This window comes from Streptopelia decaocto (genome assembly GCF_964273445.1).
Source record: "Streptopelia decaocto genome assembly, chromosome: 5".
Lineage (NCBI taxonomy): Eukaryota > Metazoa > Chordata > Aves > Columbiformes > Columbidae > Streptopelia > Streptopelia decaocto.
Genome location: NC_138659.1, coordinates 8,690,892 through 8,709,542, shown reverse-complemented (window position 1 = coordinate 8,709,542; position 18,651 = coordinate 8,690,892). Strand labels below are relative to the sequence as shown.

General features: G+C 42.9%; 1 protein-coding gene across 1 annotated transcript; it reads left to right on the top strand.

Annotated features, from left to right (window-relative positions):
- Nucleotides 1–1,924: 1,924 nt before the first annotated feature.
- On the top strand, nucleotides 1,925–18,016 carry ACADM (acyl-CoA dehydrogenase medium chain). The gene is made up of 12 exons (XM_082052577.1): nucleotides 1,925–2,080; nucleotides 4,624–4,723; nucleotides 5,510–5,607; nucleotides 5,714–5,783; nucleotides 8,316–8,416; nucleotides 8,503–8,583; nucleotides 9,889–10,019; nucleotides 11,888–11,996; nucleotides 12,438–12,578; nucleotides 12,659–12,754; nucleotides 14,055–14,303; nucleotides 17,557–18,016. Exons 1-12 carry the CDS (start codon nucleotides 2,057–2,059, stop codon nucleotides 17,626–17,628), a joined length of 1,272 nt encoding a protein of 423 aa, XP_081908703.1. The 5' UTR covers nucleotides 1,925–2,056; the 3' UTR covers nucleotides 17,629–18,016.
- Nucleotides 18,017–18,651: the final 635 nt, after the last annotated feature.

The following is an 18,651-nucleotide window of genomic DNA, read 5'->3' as shown; positions in this document are numbered from 1 at the left end:
TTTGATACAGGTGATGATTTTTGAGATAATATGTAATTTGTACTGCACTGTAATCAAATTAGAAATATAACTGTTTCTTCATGTTTAAGTAACACGAGTGCTACTAATGTTAAAATTGTCTGTTACTCTATGCTACAAAATACCCACATGTATTTGTCCCAAATAATGAGTTGTAAAATCACAAAAGAGGCTCTCCAAGGTTTGAGAAACCAGAGGGAGGTTACTGTTCATTGATGTGATCGTTAAGGGTATATTATTATCTTGCCAAAACCAAATTAACGTGAGCACGACGGTTTGAGCTCTAAACCCTGTTTGCTTCTGCTATGCAGAAATTGGGAACGTATTTAAATATGTTTGATAACGCAGGTGTTTGATTTTGCTGTTCTGTCACTGTTTTACAGCTCTTGGGGATTGTTCTAATAAAGTTTGGATACAAACCGGAGTCGCCTGTTTGTGCCGCACGGAGCCCCCGCGGGGCGCCCCCCAGCGGCCGCGCTACCGCAGTGCCCGGGGCCCGGGGGGGCGGGCAAGGGGGCGGGGCCGGGAAGGAGGGGAGGGGCGGGGCGGGTCCCCGGTCCCGCGCCTTAACGGAAGGGAGGGCTTAGTTTTAGTTACAGAGGCTTGCGGGTTTATTTATTTATCTATTTATTTATTTATAACTACGTAATAATAAAACGTGTGGGTTTTGGCTGAGCCTGTTTTGAGATCTTAAACCAGACAAAGTGTGTTTTAAATCGGCCAAATCCACACCTTTCGTGGTGCGGTGTGGTGCGTGTGCGGTCTGGTTGCGCACCCTGTGTTGGCTCCGCTCTCTTGGCTTCCACGGGAAACGCTGCCGTGGGTGTGAGGTCACGGGTGGAGCCGCAGCCGGACAGTGTCCCGGGCCGGTGTCAGTGCAACAAGGCGGGACATGAGGCGTTATCTCCGCACGTTTTTGCGGCAGACAGGGAAGAAAACGACGCACAAGCTGTTCAGAGTTTGAGGATGGACATGGGCAGAGGCAGCACTGGAGCAGTCACGCAGCGGGAGGCAGGACAGAGAGAGAATTTGGGCTGGAGGTTGATAGTTGAGGTATGAGTTATAGGTCATTCCCTGTGTGGTCGCTCAGACCGTGTTCTCACTGCATCTTCTCCTCGGGCAGGTGAATGAGAAATGTTTTGACAACGTCAAATGCAGGCTTGGGTGCTGGTATCTAAAAGCCCTACAGCCACACAGTCCAGTGGTTCGGCGTACTTGAAACTCCATTTAGAATGGGAAGAACATACAGAAGTCTTCATTAAATACATAAGTAACAGAGTTATAAATGATGCTTGTGCCTTTTACACAACTACCCTTAAAGCACAGGGGAAAAAGCCCACTGTCAACTGTTGGAAAAAAAAAAAACATGAACAAGCAATGAAGAAGAAAACATATCAAGGTAATAATGGTGCTAAAAATATTTGGAAGACTGTATTTTGAATTGTTATGCAAAATGTGTTATCCAAAACCCGGCTTCCAGAAAACTGCTTTATGTTGTCATAATTCTGTTGAAATTTCATACCAAATAAAGTAATTAATAAATCAAAGTAGCTATTTGTCCTGAAAGTTATATTAATAAAACCCTAAATTACACTGCTTTAGAACACTGAAGAAATAATATTCAAAAAAGTGTAATTTATGCACTGCAGACAATTTACAAAAGCCAGCAAAAATACAATGAAACTCTTCACAGGGACTTTTCTGCCGACCCGGAGCAGACGTAGGTGGTTGGGGACAGCTCAGGAGCTTCGCGTGTGAGGAGCGGACTGTCCGCGCTTTGGGCAAACCCCACTGTCCGCAGCGCTCGGCCCCGTGTGCGCGGCCCCGCGGGGACGGGGCAGAGGCCGCTGCGGCCGCGCCGGTTCCGTGGGGCGGCGGAAAGTTACACGGCGGGCGGGGCCACAGCCGTGCCCGGGCCGCCGCACACCCCGCGGGTCCCGCTGGGCAGTCCCAGGCCCGGCCTCCGCGCGGCGCTGGGCCAAGGGCCGGCCCGGCCCCGCCCCCGCCCCGCAGTGCCTGTCCGGGCAGCGCCGCCAAGATGTCTACGCTGAGGGCCTGTCGGGTGAGCGGCCGGGCCGGGCGGCGGCGCGGGCGCTCGGAGGACACGGGGCTGCTGGCGGGGGGCCGGGCGGGCTGCGGGACGGGGCCGCGGGCCCAGCGGCGCGGAGGGGCGGGGGCTCCGGCGGCCTCGGCGGCGCGGAGCGCGGGCGCTGCCGCGGGGCGGGCGCGGCCCCGGTCGCCCTGCCCGGCCGTGCTGGGTGAGGGGCGGCGCCGGGGCAGCCCGCGCCGGGCCGAGCTCTGCTCGCGGTTCCGTTCGTCCTCACTCCGCGTTGTGACCCTGAGTTTATGGCCTCGATGGTTTCCGAGTGGCATCCGGGTGCCCAGCCCGCTCTGTGTGCCAAAGGCCGCGCCCGCTGCCCGTCCAGCCGGAGGGGCGGCTGCGGAGCACCGCGGCCGGCAGGTCAGGGGTTTGTACAGTGCGCTTCTTTAAGCACAGCTGGCTGTACTACACATGCTGATTTCTTTTACATGTGTGGTGAATAATATTTGTTTGAACCACCAATAACCTCGTAGATTCAACCTAGAAAGTAAAAATTACTCAGACTCAGGTAGTACCCTTGTTTAACACTCACACGGGGCTTTTTCTGGTTTCCCCATTTTCAGAGGAGTTTGTGAGTCCCTCAGCTGGGCAGTTTGCGCTGTGTCCCGGTGCTGCTGTGTCGGTGCGGGAGCAGAGCTCTCCTCTGGAGCCAGCTGGCACTTTATACATCCGAAATGATGCTTTGGGCAAAGACAGTTAGTTAGTGCTTACCGTAGCACATCGATATTTCAAGTTCAGCCTCCTGACACGTTACCCCAGCAACAAACTGCTCTTGCCACCTCGTTTCATTTTGTCCTGAGTTGGGTGGGGGAGAGTCGAGGTTAGTGACCTTAGTTTATTGTTGTCCTGCCTTCATCTGTGACATGTGGCTTTTCAAACACGTTCTGTAGTCCTCTTGGCATTAAGGTAATAAAGGTTGTGTTGCTTCCACGTGTGTCCATGTCATACCCTTCTTCTGACAGCAGATAACTCCAGCAATAGTCCTGCCAGTTTAGCACCCATATTTTTGATTGTGCCAGAGCTTATGCAATAGTGCAAGGAAATGCAGGAGGAGTTGCACCTGAGCATCACTGGCGGTAGCTTGTCTGATTAACTAAGCTGGTCTAACTAATCTGACTGTTCCTCTGAGTCAAGAAACAGGGAAGTTGACAGAGCAGGCAGGTGGTCATCCAGATTCTTACATGTGGCAAACCGTGATCCTTTGTCACTTGATCACTCTTGCAGCTCCCAGGTATGAATTCCACCTGCCCGTAGTTCTATTTGTGTCGGGAGTGTTGAGCTTCTCCAGAGTAACCTTCAGTGTTGACCTTGGATACTGCTCTGGTACAAAACCCACAATGGATTTGAATTCTCTAGGATAAATTTGACAGCTTCTTTCATATAGGGTAACAATTACAGTCATCTGGCTTTTCAACCTCATCTTGTCTGTTTCTAGATAAAATAAGGTCTAAACATTCTGAAGGACTGAGGTCTTTCTAGATGTTTGTTGGTATTGTGTGTTTTGTTTGTGTCAGTAACACAAGACCTGGCGAGGTCCCATGGGCAATCCTGGACTATTTATAACCCGACCGAACAGTCCTATTTGGTTACACCACATCCTCCCCTCCCTGCTCAGCAGCGCACTCGCTGCGTTTCTTCACCCTTCACCTCTATAGGTGTTTTTGGTGTCCTCTGGAAGTGCTTTCTTCACTGTGTTCATACCTGTTATTGCCCGTGTTCTTTATGTTTCCTGCGGTGCGGATTAGGAACCATCTCTGCATGGCATTCCTGTTCGTCAGAGCACAGTTATTGCCACAACCTCATTTTGAAGCTACTTGTTGCCGTGTAGCTTTCTGTAATGTCCTTGTCTTGTAGAGTTTCCAGTAACATTTCTGTGATATTTTTGCACTGAGTTGTTCAGTTTTTTTGATTTTATGAAATAAGTGGCTGATCTGGATCACGCTTGTTTTTTTCTTTCTACGTTTTCATGTAAGAAAATCAAGTATAAGCCTTTTCTTAGTGTTTAGGCTGTTTTCACACAGTATTGATTTGGGTCTTTCTAGAAATTTATCCAATTAAATATTTTTCGCTTTTTTTCCAAACATTTCAGAGATTCATAGCTATTGAAGGACGAAAGAGAGTAAACCAACCTTTTGTAGTCAAATTCACACATGTTTTTGCACAGTATTAAGGCGTTTTGAAAAGAGCTGTAACAAGAATGCTTGTGGGCCCTAAACTTAAAAAAGCAAAGAAAGAAAATATATAAAGAAAAAGAATAAATTTGTCATAAGTATTGGGAAGAAAAATAAATTTCAGATAGTCTGCTGAGTTCTGTCCTGTTTGGAGTATAATAACAATAATAACTGAATGTCCAGGCCAGCAGCTTATTAAAAGAGAGCAGACCTGAGTCTGGGACGTTATCAAAATATCCTGATAGATATTGGTTAATAGATAATATAACATGGGTTAATGTGTAATATAACATGGGTCCCTCCAACTCAGTCTCGCGTTCTTTTTCTCTTTAGCGAATGCTCCAGACCACTGCAGGGCACGGATGGAGGTCAATTTCTAGTAAACCTGCGCAAAACTTACATATAAGTAAACCCGGAGCTGGCTTTAGCTTTGGTAAGTATTACAGGTTTGGAAAGAAATAGAGCAATTAAGGGCAAATTGCAGAGGTAAAAAAGTGAAATGAAGTTCCACATGAATTTTAAACGGTGTTTATTCTAAATTAATTTCTATTATTAAAAAAAAAAAAAAAGTTTGAAAACCAAAATTAACTTTCTTCTTCAGCCTGGGCAAGTCAGATATGTGTGTACTGTTTATGAGAGTCTTTTTCTTTTTTTAAACTCGTATTTGTCTTAAGCTTTTCTATAGCCAAAGTGTCTTATCTTTAAGTAGTTATCTCACATTGCCATTTACAGTGTTAAAGTAAATAAATGTCATAGTTGAACTTGGTCATAAGGAAGTGTCATAAAGAAATTAATCCTCCTTTTAGGCTGTTACAAACATGAAGCGGATCTTGTGGGTCAGCAGCCAGATGTTTGACACCGAACAGCCAGGATCCTTGGACAGCGTTCACCTGCTCTTCCTCCCTTTAATTAGCACAGCGTTCTCCTTGTTTCTTTTGGTAATAGTTTTGTGTTACGCAGTCCTCTATACTCAGTTTTCAATGTTTTGTGGACGATTTTGTGTGCATTGTTGGTGCTGGTGAGCGAACAGCGGACGTTTTCTCCCAAGAGAAGGACCAAGCGGAGCCTTTTGCTTCCAGGAGAGGCCCAGCAAGTGCTGCTCTGGGGTGTCCTGCAAGGACACTCTTGGTTTTCTTTCTTTACTCATAGTTGGACAACTGAAAGAATTAAAGGCAGTAAAAAAATTGTGACATCTTGCTTTTTTCTTTTTTTTTAATAGAACTTACTGATGAACAGAAAGAGTTTCAAGCTACTGCTCGTAAATTTACTGCAGAGGAAATTATTCCTGTTGCTGCCCAATATGACAGAACTGGAGAGGTAAATCTACCATAGTGTAAGGGCAAAAATCAATTTCTCTGTTAATCTGTGTAAAATCTAAAATGCTGATTGTGATGAATCAGAAGGTGCTTTTTCCCTATTTCAGTATCCTTTTCCACTTATAAAACGGGCTTGGGAACTTGGTCTTGTGAATTCACACATACCAGAAAGCTGTGGTAAGTAAACATTCTTTTCAATCTATAAAATGAAACAAAGAAAGGGCATTAGATTAGATTTATATGTGTTATTATGGATTCTGTGTAAAATAAAGAGTTGCATGCTTGAATAATCTAAATTTAATCAGTCGGCAGGTTGACACATACAAGTGTTAGTAGGTGTGGATGTAATCAGGAGACAAATTAGACAGATTATGATTTAGTAATTTATGATCAGATTTTCCTACAGTGATTGCAGCTGCCTAATGTTCCCCTGGTGCTCTGTGTCAGCTGATGAGGCAGAGAAATTAGAAGGTCATATTTTGTTCTAGTCTGTGACACAAGCTGGAGCAGTTTAAGAGATGATTCCAGAAAGAGAGTTTTTCAGTCTACATTAGGTGCAGCACAGCAGTGCTTTGGGAGTGTTTAGATGTATGAGTAACCATGGAAAAAAGCTTAACTTGTTTTCTTTTTTGCAGTTATATTCCCCGAAAAAAGAAGTTAGGGAATTGTCCACAGCAGAGCCTTTTTTGGGGAGACTGATCAGAGGCTATATCTTGTATGAAAAATTTAATAAATGAGGTTAAGGAACAAAGAGACAAAAGGAGCAATTGTGTGGACCAGATTTATTCAGCCACAGATTCTAGAGAACCTAAAGGCTGAAAGAGCTGGACCACTGCAGTGTATGATCACTTGGTTATTAAATGAAAAATTATAAGTGGTAAATTGGACACCAGTGGTTATAAAGATGTCCAGGAGAGATGTGGGAAAATACATACCAGCAATCCTGATACACCCATGTTAATTAAGAGCGAGTGAGAAGAAGTACAGAAATAGTGGACACCGGTAAACATGGTGCGGTAGAGGAGGGTTTATGGAAGGAGCTCATGCCTCAGGGGATCACTGGGCTTCTCTGAATCTCTGGGGTTCTCAGTGTGTGAACAAGGGATGCCTGGTTGATATAGAATGCTTGAACTTCGAAAATGATTTTTAAAAGTCAACAGGCTTCATAGTGAAAAAATTAGCAGCACAACATCGCTGATTCTTGTGCTGTATGGAATATCTATCAATAAACTGGAAAAGGGGGTCAACGCTGACGGGACATTTTGCTGGTAATATCAGGTGATTCAGCATAGAAAAGATGAGGCTGGTGCAAAGTGCTGCAGGAGAAGGTCGTGACACCGAGTGACGGTTAAAATGGCAAATGCAACTCAAAAAAGCAACAGTGATACTCGTGAAGGGAAAGAGGCAATCCAAACTTCACAGAGAAGTGGTGTCTTCTGAACTAGTTACTTCCTCTCAAAACAGAAATTTTGGGGTTTATAATGTATAGAAACATGGAATCACAGGATGGTTTGTGTTGAAGGGACCTTCCCAGCTCCCCCAGTGCCACCCCTGCCATGAGCAGGGACATCTTCACCAGCTCAGGTTGCTCAGAGCCCCGTCCAGCCTGGCCTGGGATGTCTCCAGGGATGGTTCATCCACCACCTCTCTGGGAACCTGGGACAGTGTTTCACCACCTTCAGGGGCAACAATTCCTTCCTCATGTCTGGCCTTCTGTAAACGTCAGTATAATGCTCAGAAGTGGTCAAAACCATAAAAGTTAAGGTTAGAAGGACCTTTAAGGGAATGAAGAACAAAGCAGAAAGTGTAATTATGCTGCTGCCTGAATCCAAATTGCACTTGCCTCTTTAATTCATTATGTAGACAACTCTTTCCATCTCAAAAGAGCATTGTGGAAGTGGAAAAGGTTCCTAAAGGATGACAAAGATTATAGAAGATGTATCTTCCGCGTGAGAAATGACTGAAATGTCAGTGTTGTGGAGAGTGTGAAAAGGGTTCGATAATTCACTGTCCCTTTCAGTGTAACTAGAAGGCATCAAATCATTTCAGCATATGGCAGGTTCAAAATAAATGGAAGGAGATGGCTGTACATGCTGTGAAACCTGTTGTCCCTGGATGATATTGGTGCTAAAATTTTACATAGATTTAAAAAAAGACTGAAAAAAATCATGGAAGAACTGTGTGTCAAGGGTCAGCATAACAAAGGTACCAAAGAGTGGTGTTTTTGTGGCCAGGGGAGTCAGCTGGAGGCTCAGGAAATTATTTGTGAGGAAGTAGAGTTTTATTGTTCTTGTGCTCGTACGGACTTCCCAAAGTGTTGACTTCTGTCAGAAACACGTTACTGAGCTCGTTGTCTAATATGGACACTTATTTTCAACCCCCTTGAAGTGCTGTGGTAGCTCAGGAGCCCTTTCTCTGCTCCCTAAGAACTCTTAATTCTCAGATGTTAAGCAGTCAAAAAACCGGAGGGGTACATTCTTGCCACTTTGTGCAGCGGGTCCCACATTAATCACACAATCGCCATGGAACTATGATACGTTATTCTCAAATCACTTGTTATTTTTTTGACAAAACTTTATTTAAAAAGCTTGCATGGGAATGTCTCATCAAATGCACATGGGGAAATCAATTTTTATTAATTAATTTGTATAAATCAATAGTATTTTACAATTTAAACCCATTTTAGTAAACGGACTATTTCACCGGTAGGTGGTCTTGGCCTGGGCAGTTTTGGAGCCTGCCTTATAACGGAGGAGTTGGCTTACGGGTGTACAGGGGTTCAAACGGCCATCGAGGCCAATTCCCTGGGGGTAAGTTCTGTCTTTTCTTACGTCCCTTGAACTAGAATCTATGCACTTTTAAAAGATAGATTAATGGTTTAAATATTTTCTTTCAGCAAATGCCAGTAATCATTGCAGGAAATGAGCAGCAGCAGAAAAAATACTTAGGAAGAATGACGGAGGAACCATTGATGTGTGTAAGTAGAACTGCTACACTGTAGAATGTTCCTAAATCATATTAACCAGTATTACTCCTTTTTTCTTTCCTTTCTTTCCTTTTTTCTTTTCTTCCTCCCTTCTTTTTTCTTTTTTTCTTTTTTCTTTTTTTCATTTTTTTCTGTTTTTCTTTTTCTATTTGTATTTCTATTTCTATTTGTATTTCTATTTGCATTTGCATTTGCATTTGTATTTCTATTTCTATTTCTATTTCTATTTCTATTTCTATTTCTATTTCTATTTCTATTTCTATTTCTATTTCTATTTCTATTTCTATTTCTATTTCTATTTCTGTATTTCTATTTCCTTTCCCTTTCTCTCTTTCCCTTTCTCTCTTTCCCTTTCTCTCTTTCCCTTTCTCTCTTTCCCTTTCTCTCTTTCCCTTTCTCTCTTTCCCTTTCTCTCTTTCCCTTTCTCTTTCTCTCTTTCCCCTTTCCCCTTTCCCTTTCCCTTTCCCTTTCTTTTTCTTCTTTTCTTCTTCTTTCTTCCCAGAAAACACTGATGTGTACCCACAACTCAGCTCATTTTAGCTTGTAACTAAACAGCAGCATTTACCAAAAGTCAGGGAATAGCTAATGAGACATAATCAATAAGCAAGTAGAAGATACTACTTGGAAAACTGTCCCCATCCTAAGTCACTTAGCAAAAATTAATACCTTTTAAGAGGGGGTGTAGGCATTTAAGAAGAATACGAGGTTTGTATAAGGAGAAACTCAGCTTGGATGGGAATTAAACTCTATTTGTGATCTTAAATATTATATAAGCAGTACTTTTTACATAGAAAGAGGTAAAGGTTCATGTGCAATGCTTTAAAATCCAAAGAACTAAGCCTCGTGAAATGAAGGACACTGTGAACAAACTGTTACTCAGTGCTCCTGCTTTCAGATTTTAAAGATCTTCAGCTTTCACATCACAGTTTGTGAAGCCTGAGGAAGTAATGACTTAAAGGTTACAGAATGGTTCTGTTTGATTAAAAGACAACTTTATATATTATTATGGATTTATAAAGAAAATTAACCCATATATGTTTGGACATTTGCTTAGACAGCTGTTGTGGGATTGTTGAGGATTTGGTCGGGGTTTGGTTGGTTGGTTGGCTGGTTGTTTTTTTGTGTGTTTTGGTTTTATTTCCGTTTTGTTTTAATTTTTATTTTAATTTCATGGTTTGGCTTTTACCATGTAGTTCACTAAAGCTTTTACAGATCACTTTGATGCACATAGTTTGTGATAATTTGTGGTTGACTAAAACCAAAACTTTTATTCCTCAATATTTTGATTTCTTTTAGGCTTACTGTGTAACAGAGCCTGGAGCAGGCTCTGATGTGGCTGGTATAAAAACAAAGGCTGAGAAGAAAGGAGATGAATATGTTGTTAATGGTCAGAAGATGTGGATCACAAACGGTGGGAAAGCAAACTGGTGTGTTAACTGATGTTTTATTTTCTGTTGTTATGTTATATAATGGCTTCCCCCCCAAGTTAAATCCTTTAAAGATCTGTTATAAATCTGGATGTTCATCATGTTTCAACACACTATGCTTTAATGTCTGAGCAGTTTATCAGGATGGGCTATAAGAACGTGGCCTCAGCGCTGTGCAAAGCCTGAAAAGGAGCATGGGCGGTGACACAACAGCTCCTCGCTCCAGAAAGCCTCTCCAGTCATGCTGTTCTTTGCTTTTCCTGCGGAGCAGGACAGCAACACCATCATTTACTTTGAAAAGTATCCAGGAGGCTCATCACAGAATCACAGAATGTCAGGGATTGGAAGGTACCTTGAAAGCTCATCCAGTCCAATCCTGCCAGAGCAGGAACACCCAGATGAGGTTACACAGGAAGGTGTCCAGGCAGGTTTGAATGTCTGCAGAGTAGGAGACTCCACAACCTCCCTGGGCAGCCTGTTCCAGGCTCTGCCACCCTCACTGAGGAGAAATTTCTTCCCAAATTTAAGTGGAACCTCTTGTGTTCCAGTTTGAACCTGTTACCCCTTGTCCTACCATTGGTTGTCACGGAGAAGAGCCTGGCCCCATCCTCCTGACACTCACCCTTTATATATTTGTAAATATTAATGAGGTCACCCCTCAGTCTCCTCTTCTCCAAGCTAAAGAGCGCCAGATCCCTCAGCCTTTCTTCATAAGGGAGGTGCTCCACTCCCTTCAGCATCTTCATTGCCCTGCGCTGGACTCTCTCCAGCAGTTCCCTGTCCTTCTGGAACTGAGGGGCCCAGAACTGGACACAATATTCCAGGTGTGGTCTCACCAGGGCAGAGTAGAGGGGCAGGAGAACCTCTCTCGACCTACTGACCACCCCGCTTCTAATCCACCCCAGGTACCATTGGCCTTCCTGGCCACAAGGGCCCAGTGCTGGCTCATGGTCATCCTGCTGTCCACCAGGACCCCCAGGTCCCTTTCCCCTACACTGCTCTCCAGCAGGTCATTCCCCAACTTACACTGTCTCATGTTCCCGGCTCCCTTCCTGTGTAGTTGTGGTGACTGAGATTCTGCTGCTGATTCTCTTGGAAACTCCGTCACTGCTGGTGGAGCCAGAAACATGGCTGGGTTGTGGTGGCACATTTCGCTGTCTGGAGGGAAGATGTTTTCCAGCTATCAAAGAATCCAGATCCTGCTGAGGTGTCTATGAAGCGTGCTTTATAACACAAAACTCTTCCATCAAGTCTCATGTCACACTGATTTGCAACATGCAACATGCAAATTCTACTTAATTCAAGTGGAAAAACTTTATACATTTCTCCAAAAGCTGAATTTTCTAGTTATGTATTTCCTTGTTCAAGGCAGATCCATCAAAGACAATCTGCCAGATACATTTTGACATTACTGAACACCATAAATGTGATTTACAGCTGTTTCATTTTTAAAATAAATACTGACTTAAAACTTAGAAGAAAAAAAATAAGATCTTTGAAACATTTTACGTGCAAGAATGTATTTCCTAAGCATTAGTTTTTAATGTACATGCTGTTAATAGGTTTCTTTTGTACTGTTCATGAAGCTGATATCATGAAGACTTAGAATACATTGAAAAAAGGGAGAATCTTTGCATGTTGATCTGGAGTCACTTTATTAAATTTAATGAAATCTTGGATCTTTGAAACTTCCTCTCACTCCCTCTCGGTTTATTTTTAGGAGGTGCAAGAAAGAAGGCTTGTTGACTTAAAGATAGAATTTATTATATGGTAGAAACGCATGTAAAAACATTTAAATTCTTAGCTTTAAAAGTATCTGGTTTTAATTGTGAGGACAAACTGCATCCCTCTTCTTTGTTTTACACCAGGTATTTTTTGCTAGCTCGCACCGATCCAGATCCAAAAGCTCCTGCAAGCAAAGCCTTTACTGGATTCATTGTGGAAGCAGATACTCCTGGAATCCAAATCGGAAGAAAGGTGAAGACTGTATCTCTTATTTGACAAACCAGGGATTATTGTTCAATTCTAAACCAGTAATGCAACAAATTACCATTTAAAAGACTGTTACGCAACTGAATATTTTCATAGGCTCATGTGCAATGATCTTTCCATTTTCACAACATACAGAAACTATTTGTAAGACATAACTTAATTATAATTTTATTAATTCAGATAATGAATTATTCAGAATGACCTAAAGTAAGATGGCTTTGAAGAGCTGCAAAGGAATCTTTGAGAACTGTTCTGTTGACAAGTGCCAGTCAATGAGAAGTGGTAGGTCTTGAAAGGATAAGGAGCAAGCTGGAGAGGTTTAATCATAAATACACACACAGTGAGCTTTAATTTTAGCAACTCTGGTTGCGGAAGAGGCCTTGAATAATCCAATTTAGTCGCACCTCTGTACATTTCCCTTTTCAGGAAATTAATATGGGTCAGCGCTGCTCGGATACAAGAGGAATTACCTTTGAGGATGTGAGAATCCCAAAGGAAAATGTGTTACTAGCTGAGGGAGCTGGCTTTAAAATCGCAATGGGAGCTTTTGATAAGACCAGACCACCCGTAAGTATCAGCAATAACTTATTTATGAAATATAGCAGGAATTTTGGATTTTTAAAAGTTCTGTGCTGTATTCAATTCAGGTAGCAGCTGGTGCTGTTGGATTAGCGAAAAGAGCACTCGATGAAGCTACTAGGTACGCTTTGGAGAGGAAAACCTTTGGGAGACCAATCGTTGAAGTAAGTGGAGATGGGGTGGCAGACAGAGAACATAAATAAAAGCTGTCTTTTCACCCCAGGTGTACTACTACTGATTTTTTTCAAGGTTGTTCCTTGATTCTTTTTAGTTTCTTAATTTTTATATTATATCTCCGCAATTTTTGGGTTTCCAAGTACATAGTAAACTTAGTTATGTGGTAACTTCAGGATTTTTTTCTATAATTTATCGATGATACTAGTAAAAGGAGAAAGAAAACTCTGCCCAAAAACCTGAAACTCATGTACTATCAGGACATATGTAAGTTCTTCAGTACTAATAAACAGGGATTTTCAGGAAAGGAATAAACCTCCGAGGTATGTGAAACAAGGCACAGTATTAACACTAATAGAATAATACATTGCCAAACGCATCTCTTACCAGTTTTAAAGAAATATGAATAAACAGCAAGGTAAATACCAGTCTGTCGAGGTTTGATTGCAGGGTGACAATAAAACCGTGGCAGATGTATTGTTAACCCCCTCCCCCCCTTTAACCCCTCCCTCTCCCCCCTTCCCACTAAGGACAGGTGATTGGGAGGGAAAGAAGGACTGAGAGAAGAAAGTTGGAAAAATTAAAGATGTTTTACTAGTGCTACTAATAAAAATAGAGAAAATAATACCAAATATACAAAACCAATCTTGAAAGTCCTCGCAACTGCTCCGGCGGATGTAGGGCCGGCACCCAAAGTCCTGGACTGGACTCTGCAGCCAACCGGAACTGGATTCAGTCTGTCACTAGGCCTCAGTTTGCAGGGACGACTCACAAGGGCCTCTCCCAATGTCGGCCATAAGGAGAAAGGGATGAGATCCTCGTGATCTCCCACTTTTATATGAAGTATCACGTGAATGGGATGGAATACTTAGTTTTTGGTCACCTGTTTCTCGTTGCCCCTCTCGCGGGATGTCCATCCATCCTTATCAGTGACCTCGCATTCCATTGCTATGTCTACCAAGACATGTATCTAACTTTTCAGGAAAATGCACTCAGTAAGAAGGCTTTAGCTGACAGGGAAATTCACTAAAAGAGAAGCTTGTTTTTAACAAAACCAGGACACAATCTCAGTAAAGAAGAACTTCATAATTCGGTATTTAATCGCCATGACTAAATGGATTTGAGACTTAAAAATCTGATTTGCCGTATGATTGCGAGAATCTCCTCATTCCATAGAACTCCTCTAGTGCAATTTATGGAGTTTGTTGGAGAGGTGCCTGGTTCGGGTTGCTCTTGGATGCCGCAGGGCGCTGAGCGGGCCGTGCTAACCCGGTGTCTCCGTGTCCCCAGCACCAGGCTGTGTCTTTCCTGCTGGCCGAGATGGCGATGAAGGTGGAGCTGGCGCGGATGGCGTACCAGCGCGCGGCCTGGGAGGTGGACATGGGCCGCAGGAACACCTACTACGCCTCCATCGCCAAGGCCTTCGCCGGCGACGTCGCAAACCAAGTGGCTGCAGACGCAGTGCAGATTTTTGGAGGAAATGGGTTTAATACTGAGTATCCTGTAGAAAAATTAATGAGGGATGCTAAAATCTACCAGGTGAGTGAAAGAATGTCATCTTTATAGTAATGCATAAATTTTATATAAAGTGGACTAATGGCTACTTAAATCATGATGTACACATGTTAAAAAAAATGTTTTTAGAGTGAAAGCAATAATCCTTCAATTTAAAGAGTCAGGCAAATTCTTGCATACAAAAGTCATTGCACTGGACCAACAATTAAACCCACGTAAGAGAAATAAATTGATTTTCCTTTTTTTAAATTTTTCTTTATTTTTCCCAATGTGGTAACTCTTTGAAACTCTTGGATTCTTTGATTTTGAAGCTTTTGAGCCCTTAGAAAAAAAACACCATAGAAAAAAATGGTAAAAGTAACAATGCTTGCTTTGGTATTCTGTAAGTGGAGGTGGTTTATGTGTAATGCTGTTCCTGACAACCCCCAGTGATGGAAATCCCCTGACATTCACATGTTCCCTGACTGACACCTGTAGCTTTCCTCTCAGCTTGAACACTAACACAGCTTCTTCACCTTGTTCCTCATAAACTATGGGGGCTTTTTTGTTTGGTTGGTGTTTCTTTTGTTGTGTTTGTGTCAATTTCTTTTCCTTGTTTGGTTTTGGTTTTGGTTTGGTTTGGTTTTTTCCTTTCTATTTCCAGCCTCTTCATCATTTGTTGCTGTGCCCTAAACATTCGGTGTGAAACTTTAATATCATAAGCTGGGTACAGTATTCTGGTTGAGCTGTCAGCAGTACTGAGTATCCTGAAATGATTATCCTGCTTGTGTTGTATTAACAGAAGTGTGGCACAGCCTGGAGCGATTTGCCTTTTTTTAAACATCAAAACCTGCTCATATTTACTCGTGTTTGGTCCATAGTTACCCATAATCCCTAGGGTTTTTTCTGCAGAGTCACTGCCAAGAAATTATTCCATGTAATGTCGTAATTCTATTAGCAGATTTTAATTGTGTTCAGCAAACCCAGTAATATTTATCTTTTCACCTCTTTATGGCGTTAATAATGACTAGGCAAAGCGTATCAAAATAGATGCCAAGAAACGCGTGTGGACCATGACCTGTAATGCTGGTTAGATACAGCAGCTGTCATTCCAGGTAGTTAATGTTTCTCCTACAGCTGACAGAGGGTGCTGGACACTGCAACAGGCTCCCCAGGGAGGTGTCACAGCCCCAAGCCAAACAGTGTTCAAGAAGAGACTGGACAACGTCCTCAGACACACAGCGTGAACTGTGGGGTTGTCCTGTGCAGGGACAGGAGTTGGACTCGATGGTCCTTGTGGGTCCCTTCCAACCCAGGACATCCTGTGATTAAAATGAAAACTATTATTCTCACTAGCCAATAATTTATTTTTGTTTATTTAAGGAAAAAAACCCACTATTTTGGAATCTAAAGCTCCTTAGAACTAATTGCACTCCCGTGAGTAAGGAAATGAAGGATTAATTGAATTTCAATATGACTGTGCTTTTTTCTGGTCAGGTTGCATGATTTTCTGGAAGAAGATGGTGTGAGGGTTAGAACTTTATTTGAAGCCTGAGATTGATTTTACAGGATCGCAGTTATTTAGGTTTTCCATTACACTGATCCATCACAAGCATATGTCTAAGTAGATTTTTTTTTTAATTGTTCAGTTTAATTAGATTTGGTATTATTTTTTGGTGTTTTTCTGTTCCACTTCATCCCCAAAAGAATTCAAGAAAGGCTTTTTTTCTTTACAATTATTTTGTCCATGTTTCTTGATTTTGACCTTGCACTTCACTGTGTTTTACTGTATTGCTGCCCAGTTCCAAATGGTATATGCTTTTGACCATATGTTTCATGTACAAAAACTTGGTTTTCCAACTTTTCTTCCATATATTTTTACACAGTTCTAATGCTGTGTTTACTGGTAACATCTTTACATGTCCTCACTCTGCTGTAGTTTTGTATGGCCTCAAATCTAAGCTACTCCAGCAGAAACTCTAACTTAGTTTCCTTTCTCAAGTTTGGAAAACGTCTTTAATTGTCAGTGATTCTTGGAACTATGTCCATCAGCTTATAAACCAAACCCTTTGCTGTAATAACTCAGAAGGCTGTGAGTTGTGGTGTCTCTGCACTGGAGTTCCATGTCTGCCTTCATCCGCATGTTGAGTGAACAGAGCAGATGCGCAGGAGCAGCTGCCGAGGCCCCGATAGCACCGCGAGCGCTCAGTCTGAATTTGTCACCAGCCTGTTCCGTCCCTTGGACTGTCTGTCCCCAACACACATGTAACTGTGAGGGTCCAGCTGTGGGCCTGGGCTGTAGTGTCTTTATTGGTGGGTAGCTGGTAACAAAGCAGAGCTGCCATGTCCATCTGCTCCAAAAGGCACCTGGTGTGCACAATACACGGTCTGCCCGGTGAGCCGGGTCAGCGCGGGGTGAGCAGCACCAGCCAGAGCATCGAACAGCTGCTTCTGGACCCAGAATCCAGAGCGAACACAGGTTCCAGCATCTTTATTTTCAAAAAGCTTTGTAAGGTTCTTGGGAGTATTATTCCTATAAGTAAATGAGAAAGTGAATTTGCATGAATGTAAACAATTTCCCAAACTAAGTTCTGGCAGAACCGGGAGCTGAAATATTTTAAACCCCTAAAAGGTGTTGGCTCAGCTCTTGCATTATGTTGCAGCGTACCTGTGGAGCGCAGGGCTCCTTCAGCGCTGGAGCTTCGTGTGTGCTTTGTTGTCTATCTTGACTTAGAGCCAGGAAAATTAGAAGAGAGGGATGATGCAGACTGTTTCTAGAAGAAAGTGCAAGAATAGATGATATTAAAAAAGCAAAAGAAAAACAAAATCCCAAACAAAACTATGGGTGAGCGTGCTAGTTAACAAGAAGCAATGGAAATAAATGGATCAAAGAGAACATTTCATATGACCCTCAAGGGGTAGTCAAAGGAAATACACCACTATCGCACAGGTCACCGCCCCCCTCCGCCTACTCTTTTAAATCCTACTTCACAAAACCTAAATTATGTATTTTCTTCCTCAGATAAGAAATTTTCCTCATCTTTCTTCGCCCCCCGTGTCTGTTTATTTTCATGAGAACCTTGAGTTTAGATAAGAGCACCTGAGAGAACAAGACCATCTCTCAGTATTTTGTATGTGATTTGTTCCACTTAGCCCACTGTAGTTAACTCTGTCACACTGGAATTCTCGGTTTTCTGTGTTTTTGCACATCCTAATCCACACTGGATTAGTGCTGTGAAGGTTTAAAAGAGTAACCTTTTAAAAAATCATCAGCTAACATTGTAATTCTTCTTTTCAGATTTACGAGGGAACTGCTCAGATACAAAGGATGATCATAGCTCGTGAACACGTTAGCAAATTTAAGGCTTAAAGAAACATCTGAAGTGCATCCAGCGCTGCTGTGGTGTTCTGTGTTCTCATGGAAAGAGGATTTTAGTGCATTACTCAATCAATTAAAAAGGCATAAATCCCCCCCCCCGCCCCGCACAAACACACTTTCCTTCAAAATCTTTTTATTCAGTACATTATTATGCACTGCTTCTGTTCTCCCTTTCGAGTCCCTCGCTTCATTCCTGACTAGCAAAGCTGGTATTTTCTAAACAGAATATTCTGAATTCCAAAGTGATTGGTTGTTCCGATACAAAATGAGCCAGAAATGAGAACCTCACAATGCAGTGTTTTCTCACTGTAAAATCAGATGATCAGAATGTTATTTCTGACAGTCACTGCTGCCTTCTAATAAATTTTTTTTAAGACAAGTGTGGCTGGTTTTTATTGGTCTGTCACATGACTTAAATTGTATTTTGGGTAAGTTGTCCAGTGTCTGAACACGTTAATGGCTGTGCTTGGTTTCCTGCGATGCCTCCAGCTCAGCAGCGCGACGGCCCCATCGCTCTTCTCCGCACGCGTGTCCGTTCTGAGCAGTCACATACTACCCAGCAGTAACACTGGCCTGAGAACGTGGCCTTTTGCGCTGTTACTTCAGCAAGTAAACGTTCAATTAGGATGATTCACTTCAAGTATGCAGCTTTTCCTTAAGAGAGGTGTTTATTTCAAATCCAGTATGTTTAAACCTGTTACTCCTTTCCAGAGACTGCTTCAATGAGGAGGCAAAAGGGGTTTGTACGAGCAAAACGACAGAGGTCCCCATCTGTGACTGAATTCTGGATTTAGTTTTCCACGGAACGGCGGTAACAAGCGCAGCTCTATCTGAAGGCTGCGGTGTTCGCTGTGAGGCGGGGCAGCAAACAGGCGGGGCAGCAAACAGGCGGGGCAGCAAACAGGCGGGGCCGCTTCCGGCCGCTTTACCCCGCGCCTGCTCCCAGAGCACCCGCAGCCACGGCGGCACCCGGGGAGCGGAGCCGAGCCAAGCCGCCCGCCCCGGGAGGGCCGC